The sequence below is a fragment of the Alternaria triticimaculans genome, assembly GCF_023758025.1.
Source record: "Alternaria triticimaculans strain BMP 0046 chromosome Unknown scaffold_35, whole genome shotgun sequence".
Lineage (NCBI taxonomy): Eukaryota > Fungi > Ascomycota > Dothideomycetes > Pleosporales > Pleosporaceae > Alternaria > Alternaria triticimaculans.
In genome coordinates this window covers 67,222-85,881 of record NW_026055992.1, presented here as the reverse complement: position 1 = coordinate 85,881, position 18,660 = coordinate 67,222, and the positions used below count along the sequence as shown (strand labels likewise).

General features: G+C 53.2%; 7 protein-coding genes across 7 annotated transcripts; 3 read left to right on the top strand and 4 right to left on the bottom strand.

Moving 5' to 3' along the window:
• Positions 1–458: 458 nt before the first annotated feature.
• On the top strand, positions 459–1,886 carry J4E78_010590 (uncharacterized protein; the record flags this gene model as incomplete). Its single annotated transcript, XM_049371166.1, has 3 exons — positions 459–969; positions 1,132–1,296; positions 1,351–1,886. 3 exons carry the CDS (start codon positions 459–461, stop codon positions 1,884–1,886), a joined length of 1,212 nt encoding a protein of 403 aa, XP_049217108.1.
• A 2,382-nt stretch (positions 1,887–4,268) lies between these two features.
• J4E78_010589 (uncharacterized protein) lies at positions 4,269–5,573 on the top strand (the record flags this gene model as incomplete). The annotated part of the gene is made up of 3 exons (XM_049371165.1): positions 4,269–4,394; positions 4,578–5,264; positions 5,313–5,573. 3 exons carry the CDS (start codon positions 4,269–4,271, stop codon positions 5,571–5,573), a joined length of 1,074 nt encoding a protein of 357 aa, XP_049217107.1.
• Positions 5,574–6,742: 1,169 nt separating this feature from the next.
• Positions 6,743–7,571, bottom strand: J4E78_010588 (uncharacterized protein; the record flags this gene model as incomplete). Its single annotated transcript, XM_049371164.1, has 2 exons — positions 6,743–6,991; positions 7,047–7,571. 2 exons carry the CDS (start codon positions 7,569–7,571, stop codon positions 6,743–6,745), a joined length of 774 nt encoding a protein of 257 aa, XP_049217106.1.
• Positions 7,572–7,868: 297 nt separating this feature from the next.
• Positions 7,869–9,929, bottom strand: J4E78_010587 (uncharacterized protein; the record flags this gene model as incomplete). The annotated part of the gene is made up of 1 exon (XM_049371163.1): positions 7,869–9,929. The coding sequence occupies one exon, from the start codon at positions 9,927–9,929 to the stop codon at positions 7,869–7,871; it is 2,061 nt and encodes a 686-aa protein (XP_049217105.1).
• A 542-nt stretch (positions 9,930–10,471) lies between these two features.
• On the bottom strand, positions 10,472–11,890 carry J4E78_010586 (uncharacterized protein; the record flags this gene model as incomplete). Its single annotated transcript, XM_049371162.1, has 2 exons — positions 10,472–10,515; positions 10,570–11,890. The coding sequence occupies 2 exons, from the start codon at positions 11,888–11,890 to the stop codon at positions 10,472–10,474; spliced, it is 1,365 nt and encodes a 454-aa protein (XP_049217104.1).
• Positions 11,891–12,657: 767 nt separating this feature from the next.
• Positions 12,658–14,486, top strand: J4E78_010585 (uncharacterized protein; the record flags this gene model as incomplete). Its single annotated transcript, XM_049371161.1, has 3 exons — positions 12,658–12,793; positions 12,852–13,021; positions 13,068–14,486. 3 exons carry the CDS (start codon positions 12,658–12,660, stop codon positions 14,484–14,486), a joined length of 1,725 nt encoding a protein of 574 aa, XP_049217103.1.
• A 2,558-nt stretch (positions 14,487–17,044) lies between these two features.
• Positions 17,045–18,572, bottom strand: J4E78_010584 (uncharacterized protein; the record flags this gene model as incomplete). Its single annotated transcript, XM_049371160.1, has 2 exons — positions 17,045–18,498; positions 18,551–18,572. 2 exons carry the CDS (start codon positions 18,570–18,572, stop codon positions 17,045–17,047), a joined length of 1,476 nt encoding a protein of 491 aa, XP_049217102.1.
• Between the last annotated feature and the right edge of the window lie 88 nt (positions 18,573–18,660).

Below are 18,660 nucleotides of genomic sequence, written 5' to 3'. Positions count from 1 at the left end.
GTACTAAATATTAATATTAGAGAAGAATACGCCTTAGTTATACTAGGTTATAGAGTTTTATACTAGTTATTCTGCGCATTTTGTAATTTAATAGCTATTATATCTGCCTATAAGAGGTTAGATCGCGGAGAGTATATTCTAGCTGCATTTGCTCTACATCTTAGTAGCGGCTATAGTAGTTAACTATAGGCTATAATAAGAACAGAAGTAGAGAAGGTAGCGTTGTAGTGTATGTAAGATATACGACCTGCACGGAGATGCTCGGTAGTAGATTTTCTATAATCTAGGCAGAGTGCCGAAGGAAAGAAGATCCGCGAACCTATATCTCTAGTTCTGTGTCATGAAATTTCATTTTAAAAATCCACCTCTCGTCGCTCTGTTGCAACTTTAACGTGATCCTTCACAACTTGTTAAGCCCCAGCTGTGATCAAACACGATCCCAAAACTTGCTTCCTGCAATGCTAGATACACCAGTTCACCAAGAAGGCAATGAAGGGCTTTCGTTACTCGCTTCAGAACCAACAAACCGAGACGACGGCTTCTTCGAGGGAAGCTTCAACGGCGTCAAGTCATTGGCACTCGACATCCCTAACCCGAGACAGGACTTTCTCAACGAAGAAGAACATGACGGTCCGCTGTTTCTCGCGCTCTTGATGGGGAATAACACTCTCAACGATGCCGCTCAGAAAGGAGCCAATCAGCCTCAACTAGTGCCTGATACACTGGACCCCAGATCGGCATCACAAGCGCAAGTTACAGATAGACAAGCCATTCCAGGTTTGTTGAGTTCAAAGCTGATGGTGCAGGAACTCGTATCATCGCAGACGGAGGAAGAAGATGACGGTCCGCTATTACTCGCACTTTTGATGGGGAATAACAACAACAACGCTGCCGCTCAGCCAGCAGCCATTCAACCAGCGCCCGATACACTAGACCCAAGACCAACATTGCAAGCACAAGCCATGCCTGGTTTGCTGAGCTCAAATCTGCCGGTGCAGGAACTTATATCACAACCGCAAACGGCCAGTCCAGTGCTGAAACTACGAGATCTCTCATCGCAGTTGCATTGTGGCGGGCTAAACAAGGAGAAGCTCCAGTTCTGACGAGACGAAGGCTATCTTGTTTTGCCAGATGCGCTGTCCAGAGATTGCGTAGCCGAGCTTCTCCGCAGCGTTCACGAGATCGCGGACATCCTTGCCAATGCCGATGACAAGCGTGTCAAGTCGCACACGTACGACGCAGGTCAAGATCATTATGTCTCTCCCGTGGGCCGCGTGCTGGCAGTACCATCCAAACGTAAGACTCTCCGTGCAGCCGTCAATGAGCCAGACTAATCGCGAGTGTCCTTAGTGGCCTTGCAACCCGGAGTCGTACAGAGCCTTGTCATCGTCAAAGCAGCCCAAGTCGGCGCGAAAGTCGTGCCGCACCAGGACGGCTGCTCAGGCTTTACTAATCCGCCCAGTTGCACGACTTTCTGGTATGCCCTCGAAGATGCAACCACCGCCAACGGATGCTTGGCTGTTGCACCAGGTAGTCATAGGTCGCGGCCTCTTACACCACGGTGTCGTCGGGATAAGAATGGGCTGCCTGAGTTTGTGGAACTAGACGAGCCCGTACATGCTACTGTAGATGGTGTATCGACGGAAATCCCGATCCCGCAGAAAAATGATACCGGAGATCTGGTATTCGAGCAGCTCGAGGTCAAGGCCGGGACATTGATCCTAATGCATGAAAATCTTGTGCATACTAGTGAAGCCAACAAGAGTAGCAAGAGCCGTGTCGCATTCAACTTTGGCGTGGTTGAGGGGACGCACGAGTGGTTAGCAGATAACTATTTGCAGCCTTACGAGGGCGAGATGGAGTTTGAGCAGCTTCGTGCTTGTTAGTGAAGAGGTGCGCAATGGCGTGTGGGGGAGCGTAGAAACTGGCATCATCTCGCATTGTATGAGCGAATGTGTGGTAGCGGCAATCACGATGAGATTCATCGAGGAGTGATGTGGATGAGCAATGGTGTTGGTTGCTCGGGCTCGGGGTTGGTGAGGCGATGACGCAATCATGCATGACGTAGCGTGCTCATGACACACCCGGAAGCTCATCAACCTTGGAAGAGATCTGTCTTGACGCATACAAAGGCCTCTATCTCATTGAAGGTGTCGTTCATAATTGACCTGAGAGGTCTTCGCGGTATCTGGTATCGATGCAGTGAGTAGACGTAAGACAGTGTATAGCTCCAGGCTACGGGGTAGCTCTTGCCTGCCAGACCCGAAGGCGCAATCTTTTCACAAGACATATCGCACAAAATCGTACAACGCGCTGCACAATCAAAGGCGGTGGCTCGTGGGAGTTGTAAATCAAGAAATCCTCGCTTACTCATCTTCGACGTACGTAAGCTAGCTATGCCTGATCGTCTCGTTTGCTGTCAGATTCCAATCGCGCCTGCCTTCTTTTGCAGAGTGCAGGCGCATTAACCCCACCACGACGTATGCCCCCGCTTCAAACACTATACACCACGTCTCACGGATACTCCGGCTTTTTGACCGCGACATGACTCCGACGCTACCTCGCGCGCCCTTGTGGTCAGATCAGGCAGAACCTGACACCTGCGGCTGGAGTTATGGCTTGCATCAGGGGGGTAACACTCTGTCAGGCATGCGCAAGTCTGCACACGATGGCTGCATTAGATGCAAACTACTTCTTGATGGCATTGAGAAGTACACCTTTCTTCCTTACCGCCCTCATCGAACCACCGAAGCCACGCTCAGTGAGTACGAGCCCGATCCGGGTCTCAGGGTTCACGTCCGCAACGATCCAGAGCTACCTCTACGGGTGTTGGTACAATATACAGGCATGGCATCTAAGTCAGGGAGCTTGCCCATGGAGTTGTATTTCTACAATCACTCCGGTTTGTTTAACACTACAAGAGATACGGCGCCTACGTCATTCACTTACCTTCTTCAGAGAAGCCACCTGCCTTTTCAGATATTCAGCCAGCAGGGCATATTCCCTCTAACCCTACCTCTCAAGCATGTTTTAGCACAGTGAGAGAATGGATCAGACAATGCGACACTCTACACCCCAAATGCTTCTCCAAAGAAGATATCTCAACCCCACCAACGAGGCTCATCTGGGTCGGGTCATCTTCAAACGACATCAAACTGTGCCACTCAAGTAAAATGCCAGCGGGCGCCCGATATGTTGCTTTAAGCCACACATGGGGCGTGAAAGAAGAGCGTAGGAAAGCTATGCCGTTACTCTTGAAAGGAAATTTATCTGCTCGGGTGCTCGGCATACCTTGGGATGAGCTCACTCAGACGTTCCAGGATGCTATCACGATTACCAGAAACATCGGCATTCCATATGTTTGGATCGACTCATTGTGCATTGTACAGGACGATGGTGAGGACTGGGCAAAAGAGGCCGCCCGTATGGCATCAGTCTACAAGTATGCCTATCTGGTCGTTGCTGCGACAAGCTCGAAGAACGGTGACGATGGTTGTCTTCGCCCCAGGGATCCAAGTCACGACCTCATCGGCCCACCCAACGGTAGTTTTCATGTACAACGACAGATTAGCCACCGCACAATCATTGAGTGGCAAGCAGAGAGTACAACCATGCCTCTTCTGGATCGAGCGTGGTGCTTTCAAGAGCGACTGCTTGCGTCCCGAATACTCCACTATACCGATCACGAGATGATGTGGGAGTGTCAAGAACAACTTTGGTGTGAATGTCAAACCATCAGATTCGACGACCCATCAGCAAGAGTCGATTTCGACAACCCATTGACATCAAGACTGGATACGTTCAAGCTTTCTTACGCCGCAGCACTGGCATCGACGGACCCTGAGATACGTGCCAGCTCATGGGACAAGGTCGTCAGAGAGTATTCTCAGCGGGCATTAACGTTCGGCACCGATCGACTCCCTGGTATCTCTGGTATCGCTAAAGAAATTGCGCTGCCATCGATGGGCAGATATCTAGCCGGTCTGTGGGAATTCCAACTCCCTGAAGCGCTCTTGTGGGAGACTGTAGGCGGAGTGATCGACCGTCCATGGGTACTTCCAAGACCTTTGCAATACGCGGCGCCCACGTGGTCTTGGGCGTCGACACTTACAGCCGTCGCTCTAAGAGAAAAGAATCCAGTGGCCAAGTCTACAGTATTTGTCTGTCGGGTGATAGATGTGACATGTACACCACAGACCGCAAATCCTTACGGACACGTTCGAGATGGGCGATTGACAATATCCGGGCCGACAATAGGAGCGACCCTGATGCGCACAGATCGTGTATCCGAAGCCACACGCTACGATGTCTTCCTGAAGAACCAGCACTCTGAGGCACTAGAGAAGGCAGCAAAGCTCGACATGACGAGTGATATTGAGCTGATGGAGACTGTTGTAAGTGTGGTGCTATTGGTCATAGAGACCTGGTCCTATGACACGAGCTCCGAGCAACGGGTTGCCTGTCTCACGTTGGTCAAGTCAAAGACGCACAGTGAGTGTTATGAGAGGGTCGGAATCGTCAGCGGACGGGGACTTGCGTTGTCTCAGACGAAGGAGAGTGAATTGGTTATCGTCTAGCTCCGCCTCGGAGATAACGTAACCCCGCATGACATCACCTCGGCATCCCCAAAGAAAACATCACGACCTCCTCTCCTTCCACTTCTCGTGAACAATCATCTTCAAGCACTCAAAATGTCCGTATTCCGCCCCTCCGCCCACGCCCTAATAACAGGCGGCGCATCCGGCGTCGGCTACGCCGTCGCCCAACTCTGCCTCAAACACTCCATGCGCGTCTCCATCGTCGACTTCAATCAATCCTCTCTCGAAATCGCGCGCAAAAACCTCTCCGGTGATGTAAAATGCATCCAAGCAGATGTCTCGTCTCGCTCAGACTGGTCGTCCATCCGCGAACAAGTCGGCACCGACGTTGACTTTCTGATGCTAAACGCCGGCATCGGCGGAAAAGGAACGTGGGGCGATGAAGATTACTTTGATAAGATCCTCGCTACGAATCTGGGAGGTGTGGTGAATGGGTTGAATGCCTATGTTCCGGCTTTCAAGGAGAGGGCGGGGAAAAACGCAGAGGGGAAGAGTGCGATTGTGATTACGGGGAGTAAACAGGGTATCACGAATCCGCCTGGCAATCCTGCGTATAATGCGAGTAAAGCGGCTGTGAAGACGCTGGCTGAGCATTTGAGCTATGATCTCAAGGACACTGATGTTGGGGTGCATCTGTTGGTTCCAGGTTGGACGTTTACAGGGCTTGTAAGTCGCTCTTCTATTATTGGTATTCACAATACTAACAGAACCCAGTCTGGGAACGAGCCAGGCTCCACCAAGGCCAAACCGGATGGTGCGTGGTCAGCGGACCAAGTAGCAGACTACATGTACGCCAAGATGCAGGACAAGAAATTCTACATCATCTGTCCTGACGACCAGGTCACGGAGGAGACGGACAAGAAGCGCATGTTGTGGAGTGTTGGGGATATCGTGAATGAGAGGCCGCCTTTGACTCGATGGAGGGAGGAGTACAAGGAGGAGGCTGAGAAATGGATGGCGGAGCAGAAAGTGTAAATTAGGTGATAGTACAGTTACGTCCATCTGCATGGTATCGATTCTTACCCCGCATATACCACACAATCCCAGTCCCACCACTACACACCTTCCCTCAATTCCCCTCATCCCCAAGCATCATCCCCCTCAACATCATCCCCACTCTAAGCCTACAAAATCTTATATTTACCCATCTCCTCATCAAGCAACCCCTTAATCTTCTCATGATACCTATCAATCCCACTCGGCCTGCTCATCGCCACCCAAAGATCCTCCGGCACATCCACCCCCTTCTCAAGCTCACACGTCAAATTCCGCGTGAACAGCGTTAACCCAACCCCAGCCTTCGCAAACGTATACGTGATCCAACAATACCCCTTTACACCACCACTTCCATCCTCCCCCGCAGCGATATTGTTGACCTGGCGAAATGCGAATTTGCGACCACGATCCGCGATTTCCAAAACCCATTGTGGGTGGTAGGTATTATTGGGCAAAGCGACTTTTTCGGTCCAGACGTCGCCGACTTTGAGGGGGAGAGACAGGTTTTGGCCTGGGGGCAGCCCGGAGCTGCCGGCGTAGGTGCGGCCCCAGTTTGAGGGGTTGGAGACGAAGTCGTAGATTATTTCGGGTGGGTAGTTGAAGATTGTTGAGGAGGTTGCGGTCATGACGCCCATGTTGAGGGGGGGTGGGGAGTTGGAGATAGTGTTGGTTTTGAGGTGATGTTGGTGCGAGGATATGGAAGTCAGCGGTTGTGGTTTAGAAGAAGTAGAAGAGCGACAGAATGAAACCGCGTGCGAAGTTAAGAATTTCAAGTATGGTGCTATGAAGCAGTTCTCCGGACCATCATGATTGGAACGCATGAGTACCGGCTATTCGACGCGCGCCGATCCGCTGACGTATGTCACGATGAGTGATCCCCGCGTTTGGCTTAAGCTAACATTGGATTTGCTTTTGCGCTGCTCAGGAACTACGACCGAACAGGCGGGGCGAGCTCCGCACGCCGATCGCTCGCGTGTTGGTCGTTCATCATACAACGTACACAGCGTCTCCAATCCTTACCAATTCCATGCGCAAAAAGCCTAGGGTCGCGCATCGATGTGAGAGGTAAGTGCTGGAACTGTAGTATGTCCTGTACTGTTCGACCGTACTTCGTAACCAGAATAGTTTGCATTGCGATGGTATCATGTCTATGCCTCCTTGATCAACTTGCGCGTCGCACTCTCCATCCAGAGCTTAGTGTACAGCCTATGCAGCCACTGAATATGCCCAGGTTGCGGTCCAGCGTCCTTGCCCTCTGGTGTCGTATCTACAAAGACTGACTTCAGGTGGAAGGTAGCCATCTGCGCAGCATCGTCTTTGGAGACCTCCATAGAGAAGAGTCCATCCGAGGGTCGGGGTTCAGAAACGTGTGGAGAGTCGCCGCATCTCACAATAACCTATAAAGAAACTTGAGTCAGCTAGCATTCTTTCCAATAAAAGACACGATCTCACCTTATCATCCTTATGCTCCACAACCTCAAAGTGATCCACAATCTTCGTCCCAACCTTGTACTCGCTCTTAGCCAACTCCTTCACATCCCAAAGATGGCTATCCCTACCCTCCACATTCCGATACCACTTCTCCAACAACCTCCTCTGCACCCTAAACGCAACCCCACTCCAAACCCCCCGGCAGAAATCCGTCGTCAAAGCCGGCTGATCAACGGATATCCTGCCCCCATCGCCCTTGACCCAGTACTTCTCCGGCAGCTTTCCATACGGAATCTGCTTTATCGCATGGTCTATGCAGCCGGGCGGGTTGCCATTCGGGTTGTGCGCGCGGAAGACGGAGGTGGTGAGGTCGGGGGAGGAGGTGTCGTAGGGCACGAATTTTGTGTTGCGCGTGTAGAAGGAGGAGACACTGTAGGCGAGGAGGACGTTGGCGGAGAGGCCGCCCGTTATGCCGACGAGGACGCCGAGGAAGCGCTTGGGGCCTGAGATGCGTTTTATTGTTGGGGGTTTCGAGATGGTGTTCATCGTGGCGGTAGATATTGCGCGATGGTGCAGTGAAGAAATTGGGGTCTGCACCCTGGGTGGAGTGGGAGGAGAGGGACGGCTGTCGCAGCGCAATTGTCGCGTGGGGTGGTCGGAATGTTTTGGTGTTGAGAAGCTTGGACCCTCGGTGGATTTTGGATGCCGAGGGCTGAGGGTGCGTCGGCGAATGCTCTTCGCTCAGACACCGACATCATCGTCTCATCATCTCATCACTGCGGTCGCCTCAATTTCATCTTCACGATTACATTACTGATGCTAACAACAAGGCCATATTTACGTTCAGTGCAGGTGCGCAAGTGCGATACCAGAGTACGCGCTGTCCGTCTCATAAATCTTCTTCTTCCTCCCTCCGTTCATGTCGAACCTATACACAGTACCACCTAGGTCAGTCAAGTAGACGTGCCGGTTCACCTCGTCAATCTTCAATCCAATCGGCTCGTGGAAATGCCTCGCTAGCGTTACAACACCTTGTTCCTCCTTCGTCTCGGCACCTACATACGCCTTGTTCAGCGTGTTGCCTAGTGGATATTCGCCGCGGTCGGTCCAGTACAGCGTTTGGCTCTCAGCTTCGAACTCTAGATCGATGGGCTCGGGCAGGTGATCGAAAAGCAGTTCAATGTCGGAGCGGGATGATGCTGTCTCGTTGGCAGGCATCTGCATGTTTGCGCGGAAGATGCGGCCCTTGCCGCCCTTTGACGGGCCCTTCTGAGACCAGTAGAACTTCCCGCCCTGAGGATCGACTGCGATACCAACACACCAGTTTGTCTGGTCTTCTCCTTCCGCTGAGCTGGAGTCGCCAGTCTGCACGATGATCTCGTGGTTGCTGCCGTCAAAGTCACATCGATGGACGCGCAGGCCTTCCCTGTCGCAAATGTACAGCTTCTTGTTCTCGTGGTCGATCTTGAGCTGCTTGGGTGTGTGGATCTGGCCTTCCGGAATGATGGGTCGAACGTCGGTGCCATCGAGGTTCGCGGACATGACACTGCCGTTGTTCTTGGCGGGAGAAGCGCCCATGTTCGTCCAGAAGATGCGACCAGCTGAGATGGACACATCGATACCGTCTGGCATGGCTTGGCCACCGACGACCTCGCGCACGTTACTTCCATCCGCTGAAGCAGTCATGATCTTGCCAGAGGTAGCCATCTTCTGCAGGTCGGGAACATTACCCCCGATGCCAATGTCAAGGAAGTACAGTCTAGGCGCCGCGAGATTGTCGTGATGACCGCTCTCATCCTTGGAGCTTCGCGTCGTCTCACCAGCGGGATACAGACCGCCTTTGCCAGACTTCGCGCCGAGCTTGCCCTTCTCGACAAAGTTCTTCTGAACCCAGTCTCGTGCTGTAGGGTCGCCGCCGCGCTCTTCAACATAGTTGTTCTCGATGAACGCAACGGTATCCAATCCTACCGCATCCATCATCCCGCAAGGGCCAACCGGGTTGTCTTTGAACATAGTCAAGAAGAGCCTGTCGATCTCCTCCGGCTCCGAAACACCCTCCGCCATGATAAGCAAACTCTCCCTCTTAATGGCAGCCCAAAGTCGGTTGAAGATGAAACCGGTCGACTCCTTGCGCGCGATAGCCGGAGTCATGCCCGCATCATGGAGTTTGCTTTGCAGAAACGGCAGAATGTCTGCATGCGTCTCACCGCACGTCATGAGCTCGACAACGTTGTTGCCCGGAGGCATGTAGTAATGCATATTGCAAACGCGATGCCGACTACCCGCGTCCACCTTATCGAGCATGAACCGCGACTTGTACGACGAAGAGTTGGAAGCGAGGATACAATCCTTCGGTGCTTGTTGTTGGAGCTGGCCCATGATGTCGATCTTCAACGGAAGCTTCTCTGGCAGCGCTTCAACCACTAACCACGCGTTCTTGACCGCCTCTGCGATGTCTTTGACAGTGTTAAATTGCGTTGGTTTCCGTGCGTTGCCGGTAAGTTTCGAGAACTCGTCCATGTGGTGTTCGATGTAGTGTGTCGCGGCGTTCCTCTGCTCGTCGCTGAGATCGCACAACACGACTTCATAGCCGGCGGCGACCCATGAAGCGGCGATTCGTCGACCGAGGACTCCTCCGCCCAGAACGGCGACTGGTCGAGATGATGTGTCCGGTGCCGTCCATTGCGGTTGTGTGCTGCTGGATGCAGCTCGTGTTTGCGTATTCGACATGATTGAGTATGACAAAGGTGTTGATCGAGTGCGGAAAACTGTGTTGACACTCCTCACTTTGAGTCCCCGCGTAGTTATACGCGTGCTCAAACATCGCGTCGTCGCATAGCTCGCAGAGGGCTCGGCCGAGATGCGCCGAACGCCTCTTGTCAGTCGTCTTGCGCAAAGAGACATTTTTCGTTATTGTAGTGATGTGTTAGTTCAGACGATAACTGCTGCTGCTGGGCTATCGCTGATACCGCGACTTTCTCAAACGCGTCTAGATGCATGTTGTATACCATTGGTTGACGCTAATGCAGACTAGATGCATGTAGGTGTTGCGTCACTGCCCAACAGCTCGGTAGACATCCGTGCAGTGCCGCTCGGGTGGCGACGTCATTCGTACGGTGTTTTTTCGTGTCGTGCGAGATGGGCCTTGGGGCGTGCGAGACGTTGGGCGGTGGTATGTCGGCCGAACTGCATGCAAGCTGCGCGAACTTGGGTTGTTGGTCAATGTGTGACTATGACGATTGTGAGGATGCGCGCGCGGAAGTTGGAAAGTGAAGGGTGCGTTGATGGTAAAGTTCATTTCGGAAACGTTGACATTTGCGATAGATTATGAAAGATGTTTATTGAACAGGCCCAAATCAAGGCCCAGTCTAGCCCGAGTACTCCAACAATACTGCTGCGACAACCGTCCCACACCCCCCACCTCCATAACAGACCGAACAGACTATTCACTGGAATGTGAAGATCTCATCCTGAGGCTTCGAGATTTTGCCTAAGCCCTCGTTAGCAGTATTCCACACAATATCATCAGAAAGTCTCAACATACCCGGTGCCTTAAACCCCCGTTCCTGCAAATACCCAACCATAGCCTCCATCATCGGATCCGGCCCACAAACAAGAACCTTGCTATCCATACCCGCCGGCGCAGGCAACCGCTGCTCAATCATCTCCTTGCTAATACGGCCCTTGTCGCCCGTCCAGCTATCCGACGGGCTGCTCAAAACGTAGTGCACATTGAACTGCTCGTACTGCGCCGCAAACTTGTCGAGTTCATCTTTGAGCAGAATGTCTTCTTCGGTCTTGTTGGCATACAGCAGCGTCGTCTTGGTATCGTCGCGCGGGTCTTCGCAGATACGGCGGATAATCTGGAACATGGGTGTGATGCCCGTGCCGCCGGCGATCATACCGAGTTCCTTGACGAGGTTCTTGTGGTATTTCATCTCGCCTTTTGGACCACGGATTTCTACCATGTCGCCGACGTTCAGCTTGCTCAACCAGGGTGTCAGTTTGCCGCCTTCATAGATCTTAACAGTCAGTTCCAGACGGCCGCGGTCCTTGTTACTGGACGTAGGCGTGTAAGAGCGTGCGAGTTGCTTCCCGTCGAATTCGTGTCTGATGGCAATGTGTTGGCCCGTTGGCAGCCCCAACACGGAGTTCTCATTCGGCAGACCGAAGACGAAGCGGATTGTGTCGTGGGAGATGTGAAACTTGTCGATTAAAGGGAAGGGTTGGTAGACGCGGGCGTTTAGCACACCGAGGTTGATGTCCTTCTTCTTCGTCGGTTTCGACGACATGGATTTGGCTTTGATGTGCGCGGGGTAGGATTGGAAGTCTTTGTGCGCGACGTCGAAGCTCTTGGTTGCCCAGAGGCTGGCGTAGCCGGCTAGGACCATACTCGCGATGGAAGATACGGCGAAGCCTTTCCAGAACCCTGCGCTTTGGAGTCGGTGCAAGAGGGGTGAGAAGCGTCGGCCTGCGACTATGGAGAGCACGACGGATGTCAATCCAAAGCCAATGGCTCCTAGATGCAACCGCCACGATTTCGGCGGAGGCAAGTTGTTAACAACATGCACTCTGCTCGGCGTGATCGTGGGCATCTTTGCGGCTTCATGGTCGGTCCAGTCCTCGTCTGCGATGCGCCCGATGCGGAAGTTCTCGAGGATCTCTCGCGCGTCTGTGGAATGGCCGATGTCTTCGTAGGCGGTTGTTGCGTCTGTGCCGGCGTTTTCGAGTAGGAACTCTTTACCGCCTGGGTGGTCTTCTTGGTAGTCGGTTACGTTGTAGACGTGGTTCCAGAGGGTTACCCAGAGATCGGTTTTGCTGGTGTGCTGAGATACCTCTTGGAGAGTGTATATGCCGTCGGCCATGGTATCGTCTTGTTTACGCGCCCGTTTCGTGATGATCCGATTGCAATGACTGAAAGGGTCGAAAGAGATGGATGCTGTTCCGTCCGTCACTAAAGGGGCGCCAGGGAGTAGAATGGCAACGATGAAGGCCTGTGGCCAAGACCCTTCATCGTCGCAATAGCCCCATGCAGCACATGCGCAACGGGCATACCGATCCACTACCCACTACGCATGCGCCGCGACCGAGATCTCGGACATTCGCAGCATCAGGATCTGTTGTTGCGCCATGACAAATGGCAGCGCTATTCGCAGCGGCTACCACGAGGTGTCCGGTGTTGGTGGAGCCAAGCCCCCCACTTACCTCGGCATCTCGATGCTTAAACCAATCAAGCCTCCGCTGACAATCGGAGGTGCCACCACGCGAGTGGCCTCTGTCCAAGCTTCTTACGCGCAACGCATACTTGCTAAATCTGTTACCTCGAACGAAATTTCGATCAACGGCTTCGGCCGGGCTGGGTTCGCACGACCTGCAGTGTTTTTTGCTTTATTTTGGCGCGCGTTCAAGGGTGCATTGGGCTCTTCGGCGCTTTTTCGTACGATGGAGCGCAAGCCGGAGGTTGGTCAGTGGCGATGCGTCATTTCTACGGACTAGACGAGACCTGCAGGTGGTGGGTTGCAAGATGGATACGTAGTTTGGTGTGCTCTCATTTAGTCGCGTTATAGTCCTGTCAAGATTGCGACGCCTCAACCGTTATTCCATACTTTGCTACGCTTCGCTTCGCAGCATCATGACTATCAAGGGCTTTTACCTCGTCGGGCAGGACAAGAATGTCTTTCGTCAGGATATTCACATTGATCAGTATCATGACTTTGAGGCGCTGCAGGTTGCTGTAGCGGAGCAGTATAACATTATTCAGTCGACTGGTACGCAAAGTCATCCAATCGGCATGGACGTGAACTAACATCTCATGATTCTCATCAGGCATCGGGCTGCAAGATGCCAAAGGAGAGGACCTCCACGATTTGGATGATGTATTGGATTGCGATGAGGATATAGGCATTACGGTCGACGGACAGGCCATTCGCGACCCTTCAGGCCCAGAAGGTCTTCCTTTCGTGGGAAGCTACTACGAGGTCTTTCCCGATCATCTCGTGAGTTCAATTTGAAAGGCGCACGAACTACCACTAACCAGCTCAGGGAAACCATGCGCGTCTTTTCCAGAAGTACGGATCTTTGATCAAGTACGAGACGATGGGCAAGCAGAATTATTTGACCAATGACCCTGCTATTGCGACTGTGGCTTTCCAAGAATCGGCGTTCTTCAGCAAACACATCACTCCCGAGCATCCGTTAGCGGGTATCAAGGACAACAGGGCGTTGTTCATCTGCGACACCGACACTGATGCGTGGAGGCAAGCGCACAAGTTCATCCCGCCTTCCATGGCACCCAAGGCTATCAGGCACTACACACCTCTCATGGAAGCCTCGGTAAAGGACTCGTTCAAGGTCTTTGACCAGCTCGATGAGCAGGGCGAAGCCTGGAACGTTTACCAGTACATGCTGAAGCTCGCATCTCAGACCGTCTTCAAGTTCGCGCTAGGATACGACGCCCACCACTTCGACAACCCGGATGCGCCGCTGAGCGAGCTAGTCATCCTGATCGCCCAATCACTCTCCCTGAACAAGAAGGTCGCGTCGAGAGGTGCCTGGTACGCGAAGTTGAGCGCCATCCCCTTCACAGCAGCCTACGACCTGGACAAGATCCGCTACAGACTCTGGACGATCCTCAACCAAGCAATCGACCAAGCCCCCAAAGGCAGCAACGAAGACGACCTACCCCTCCAGTCCGCAGCCCTAGGAGCCAGCTGCGTAGTCGACTACCTCAAGCGCGCCACCGACGACAACGGCAACAAGCTCCCCCGCGAACTCGTCATTCCCAACATGCTGCCCATCTCCGGCGCGGGCTTCACAACAACCTCTTCCCTCCTCTCCTGGCTCCTCTACTCCCTCTGCGTCTACGAAGGCAACCAAGAGCGCCTCCTCCAGGAACTCGTCGACGCCGGCGTGAACGAGAACACAAAGTGGACACCTGAACTCTCCGACGGCCTCACCTTCCTCGACAAGTTCGTCAAGGAGACTCAGCGTTTGCACAACCCCTCTTTTCAACCCGGACGCACCGCTAAGGTCGATTGTATCGTTCCCGGCGGCTACAAACTGCCCGCTGGCTCCGTCGTCATCTGCGCCCTGCACGCCATCCACAACAACCCGTCCATCTGGTCGAACCCCGACCGTTTCGACCCCGACCGCTGGGGTACAGAAGAGGTTTCCAACCGCCCCAAGAACTCGTACATGCCTTTTGCGACTGGCCCGCGTAGTTGTATTGGCTTCAACTTTGCGCTTGGGGAGGTCAAGGTGCTGCTTCCGGAGTTGGTCTACAGGTATGAGTTTAGCAAGGAGGGTGAGGAGGCGGTCACGTATGACCCTGAGTTTCAGCTTATTCGGCCGATGAACTTTTATGTTAGGGCGAGGAGGAGGACGAGTTACCCGGAGCCGACGAAGGGGGCGAAGAAGATTGCTGTGGAGTATAAGGAGGGGGAGGAGAAGCCGCCGATTTAGGGGTTGGATCTAGTGCGTATGTCTTGAGCCACCTACATTGTTTCTTAATCCAGTTCACTACTTGCTATCCACCCGATGCGCGTTTGAATACATCAATGGACGTTATAATATATTCGCTCAGCCTAGCACGTCCGTCCAACCAGGCTTGAACGTGGAAGCGTTGTCAAATCCAGTGGTAACACTGTAGAGAAATAGGGTAAGCCCCAAATTGACAAGAATGAAGGTCCCTGTTGCGAATCCATCGAGTGTGCCGTACACGCCGCATACGTAGCGGACATAAGTCGCAAGGGAGCTTGCGAATATAGCGTCGTACACAGCGTGCAGGATTATCAAAACGCACGCCGGCGTCAGGATAAAAGCAGGGCATATGAAACCTGCAAACAGGCTCCAACGGAAGGTATCTATCAAGGCTGAAAACCGCCAGTAGACCCAGGAGATGACCACAAAGATGCCTGGAAAGACGACGAAATACGGAATGTGCGACTCTGCGCGACTTGGCCCTAGCATGAATGAATCGGGAACAAGCGACGTTAGCTTTCCACGCATTTCCTTAATGACCCAGTAGCGGCTTGTATGAAGTGAAATATCTTTGAGGTAAGAAGTAAACGCCTCAGGGAAGACATAGGATTCCAACACGTCTACAACGCGATTCGAGACCCACGAGGTGACTGCTAAGCAGAGGGGAATACCGTAGGCAAACACACCACCGCGTCCCGAGCCCGGCGGGCCAGGAACTACGAGAAGAACAAGAATAAATGTAAAGAGAGTAAGATGGAAGTAGCTTACTATGATCGCGAGGTTCGTCAAGTGCGTAGATGACAAGAGTCTTTTGTAACGAAGAACAGCTGGTCCTTCATGGAGATTGGAGACGCCGACTGGTCCAGCAATGGAGCGAAACACTTCCGCAGTGACAAACGAACTGAGCAAGATAGCGACCGTGATTTGTGTGATCGGTATTCCCTCCATGGCAAATACCTTGACAGCCTGCGGTACTGCGCCGAAGATGAAACTGACCATACTCAGTCTCCAGCTGCGATCGACGGCGCAGCCAGGAAGCGCCGTCATGTATGTCGCAGAATGTTCGGAAGGGCTGGGACGATCAAGATGTAGTTCGACTGTGTCTGGGGCTCTGTCGATGGCGTTGTTTGGAGACTGTTCTTCGTGTACAATCGAGACGCTGGGTCGTGCAGCAGCTACATCGCCACCGTCTGGTCTTTCAAATCCTTGCGTTACGATGGTCTCAATCTGATTCACACCCGATGTAACCACAGTACTAGGCTGTGTTGGATGGCGTATGAGTATCGCACTGAACTCTGGCGAATGGTTTGCAGAAAGACCGATCATAGCACTTCTATCGTTCCTTACTATAGGAAGTGTTCTGGAACGCTTTCGTGACGCACTAATGGGGTCTAGGCTATCCCTTCGAGTCGCTATTGGGGTAGGCACGACCGTTTCGCTAGCGCTTATAGTGGTTGGTTGTTGTACGTCGGCTAAACGTATTTCCTCACTGTCGTGACCAGGAAGAGCGCACGAGCATGTATAACAAGCTTCGGCGTCGACAGGAGGCATATCGATCTGTGGCGCCACAATCTGGGAGGGGTCGTTCTCGGTCGTGTCGTTCTCAAGGACTTTCCGCGAAAAGTCCCGCCAGACCCAAACTACCCACGACCCATCCCCGATATCTTCATCTTCCACAAAGCGATCATACCAGACATGCCTAATCGCAGTTCGAGGCGAGCAACCAACAAGTAGCATGACCAAAAACTTCAATAGCATCAAGAACGTATCGATCGCACAGATAAGCGGAGATGCTCGTAGAGCATAGCTGATGCGATATGGTGCGTTGACCACTTTTCCAGTTTCTTGTAGGAGGACAGCTAGAGAGCAGGCCATGACGGACCAGTACGCGCTTTGCCATGACACGCCGTGTGTTAATGACGCATCGGCTGTCAGCACGTCAATTTTGAAACTGATGGTATTGGATTGAAATGCAACATACAGCAAGTCGTGTTCGTAGGGACGCTGGCATTGAACGTTGCATTGTGCGCGAGGTGTGAATGCGACGCGTTGAACGGTGGCATGTTAGTTCGATGTCGGATGGAATCAAAGTCACACTCAAGAGCGCGGGAAGGCTACCTTATAGATATGGCATGATAGTTCAAGGCTGAGAAGCAATGGCTGAGCGAGTGGCTGGAAGGAAAAGATGGGATTGGTCGCGCCAACGAAGATGTGCATGCAGATTGGGGGCTGAGCTCGCTGACATGCGCCACCAAAACCGTAAAGCAGCCAACAAGACAACTCACTACTGCGCGATCAAGCCTAACCACCATGAACGGCAGCCCGGGGACAAGGACAGCAAAGACAGTGAAGACAGACCAAGATCTTCGCGAACTGATCTGCCTTGAATCCCCTCAGCCCACTTATATCTAACTTCCGCAACATAGACGACCTTGACGAAGAGATATTTTCACGAATGAGAGAAATCGTAAGTATAATATACTTTCTAACAACATCAGGCCAGCTGCATGACATAAATCTGCCTTCCACATCCTCATCCCCTAACTCCTAAACAGCATCAACCCCGCCTCCTCAGCATCCACACCCTCCCCTTCACTCTCCCCATCCCCACCATCCTCCTCACCAAGCCCCACCCTCTGCCCAAACAAACTCCCAAACAACTCATCCCTCTGCCTATCCCCCCACTGCCCCCTCTCCTCGGGCGCCATAAAATTCTGCAGTTTCTCCTGCACCGTATACCTCAACCTCCGCCCCTTACTCGCCTTCGTATCAACAACCTTCTTCGTCTTGGCCTCGCGCGCAACCTGCCACGGCGCCTGCACAACAAACTCCGCGGTTCCGTTCGCGTTGAAGTCAGCGGACCGCTGCTCCAGGAGCTCTTTGAGCATGAGGCCGTAGAAGTCGGCGTCGTCGTAGATGAGGGGGGAGGGTTGGGGGGTTTTGGTCGAGGATTGGAGGGGCGCACAAGAGCGCGGGGTTTGCGTGCGGAGGACCAGGTGGGGGGATGAGAGTTGCGTGTCGAGGACTTCGGTTAGGGTTTGCTGGGCGAATGCGTTGAGGCGCGCTTTGTTGTTTGTGACGGTTGTGGCTTTGGTTTTGTTGGACCAGCGCTCCAGGACGGCTTTGCGGTGGGGGAGCGTGGTTTTCTCGCTGGCTTGGATGGTGGTCCAGATTTCGGACGATGGGGTCGCGGAGTCGAAGGTTGGGCGCTTCCGCTTCGTACCCGTTCGCGACTCTTCGAGGGAGAGGCGCAGGTTCGTGAGGTTGTTGAGGAGAGTCAGGGCGGCTGCCTCTGCTGCCTCGATGGGCGCGTCTTTCGCGGTTTCCGTCTTGTAAGGCTCTGCAGCCATAGAATTTGTCGAGATCAAGGCCTTTTGTAGTCGAATGCGCGAGTTGAGGAGCGTATCGAACGTCTTTCGTTGGGTCTTTACGGCTTCGCCCTTGGCGACATCGGACTGCGTGCCAGCAGCGATGCCCGACGTGAAGGACTTGTTGGCGGACATGAGGTCGCGGATGGTGGACGCATCAGTTTTGGCTTCGGCGCCAGGCTCGTCATCGTCTGAGCCTTCGGAGTCGTTGGCCTCGTCGTCGCTCCCGCTTTCGCCTGCGCTTCCCATGTCCTCGTCCTCGTCGCTCATGTCTTCGTCGAAATCGCCATTCATGTCGTCCTCTTCGCTGTCCTCTTCGCCATCGAGCTCTACGCCGTTGATGCCATCCTCGTCGTCATCATCGCTAGCTTCGCTGTCTACATCGTCGAAGCCCTTCGCAAATGGGTCGTCGCTGTCGCTGTCCTCGAGTGCTTTGCGGTCCACCTTGCGCCCAGTGTACTCCGGGCCTAGAGGCACCTCAACCGGTTTCCTCAGCTTGCTCTTCCCAACCGACGTATAATGTTCGCGCCCAGCATTATCATCTTCAACTTCGGAGAGTTCGGCGTCGGAGCGCTCGTCTTCGCTGCAGCTCGGCGCAGGGTCGAGTAGCGACTCGGGGTCGAAATCTGGTAGTCATGTGAGCAAAAGACCGGTCGCGCATATGCAAAAAGTTCATACCTCTGATCTTGGACTTCCCCATAGTGTACAAGTGGTTTGGTGTTGGTGCTGCTGGTCAAGCGCGTCGGAAGAGAAAGTTCACTCTGTGCCCCACAAAAAAGTTCAATGAC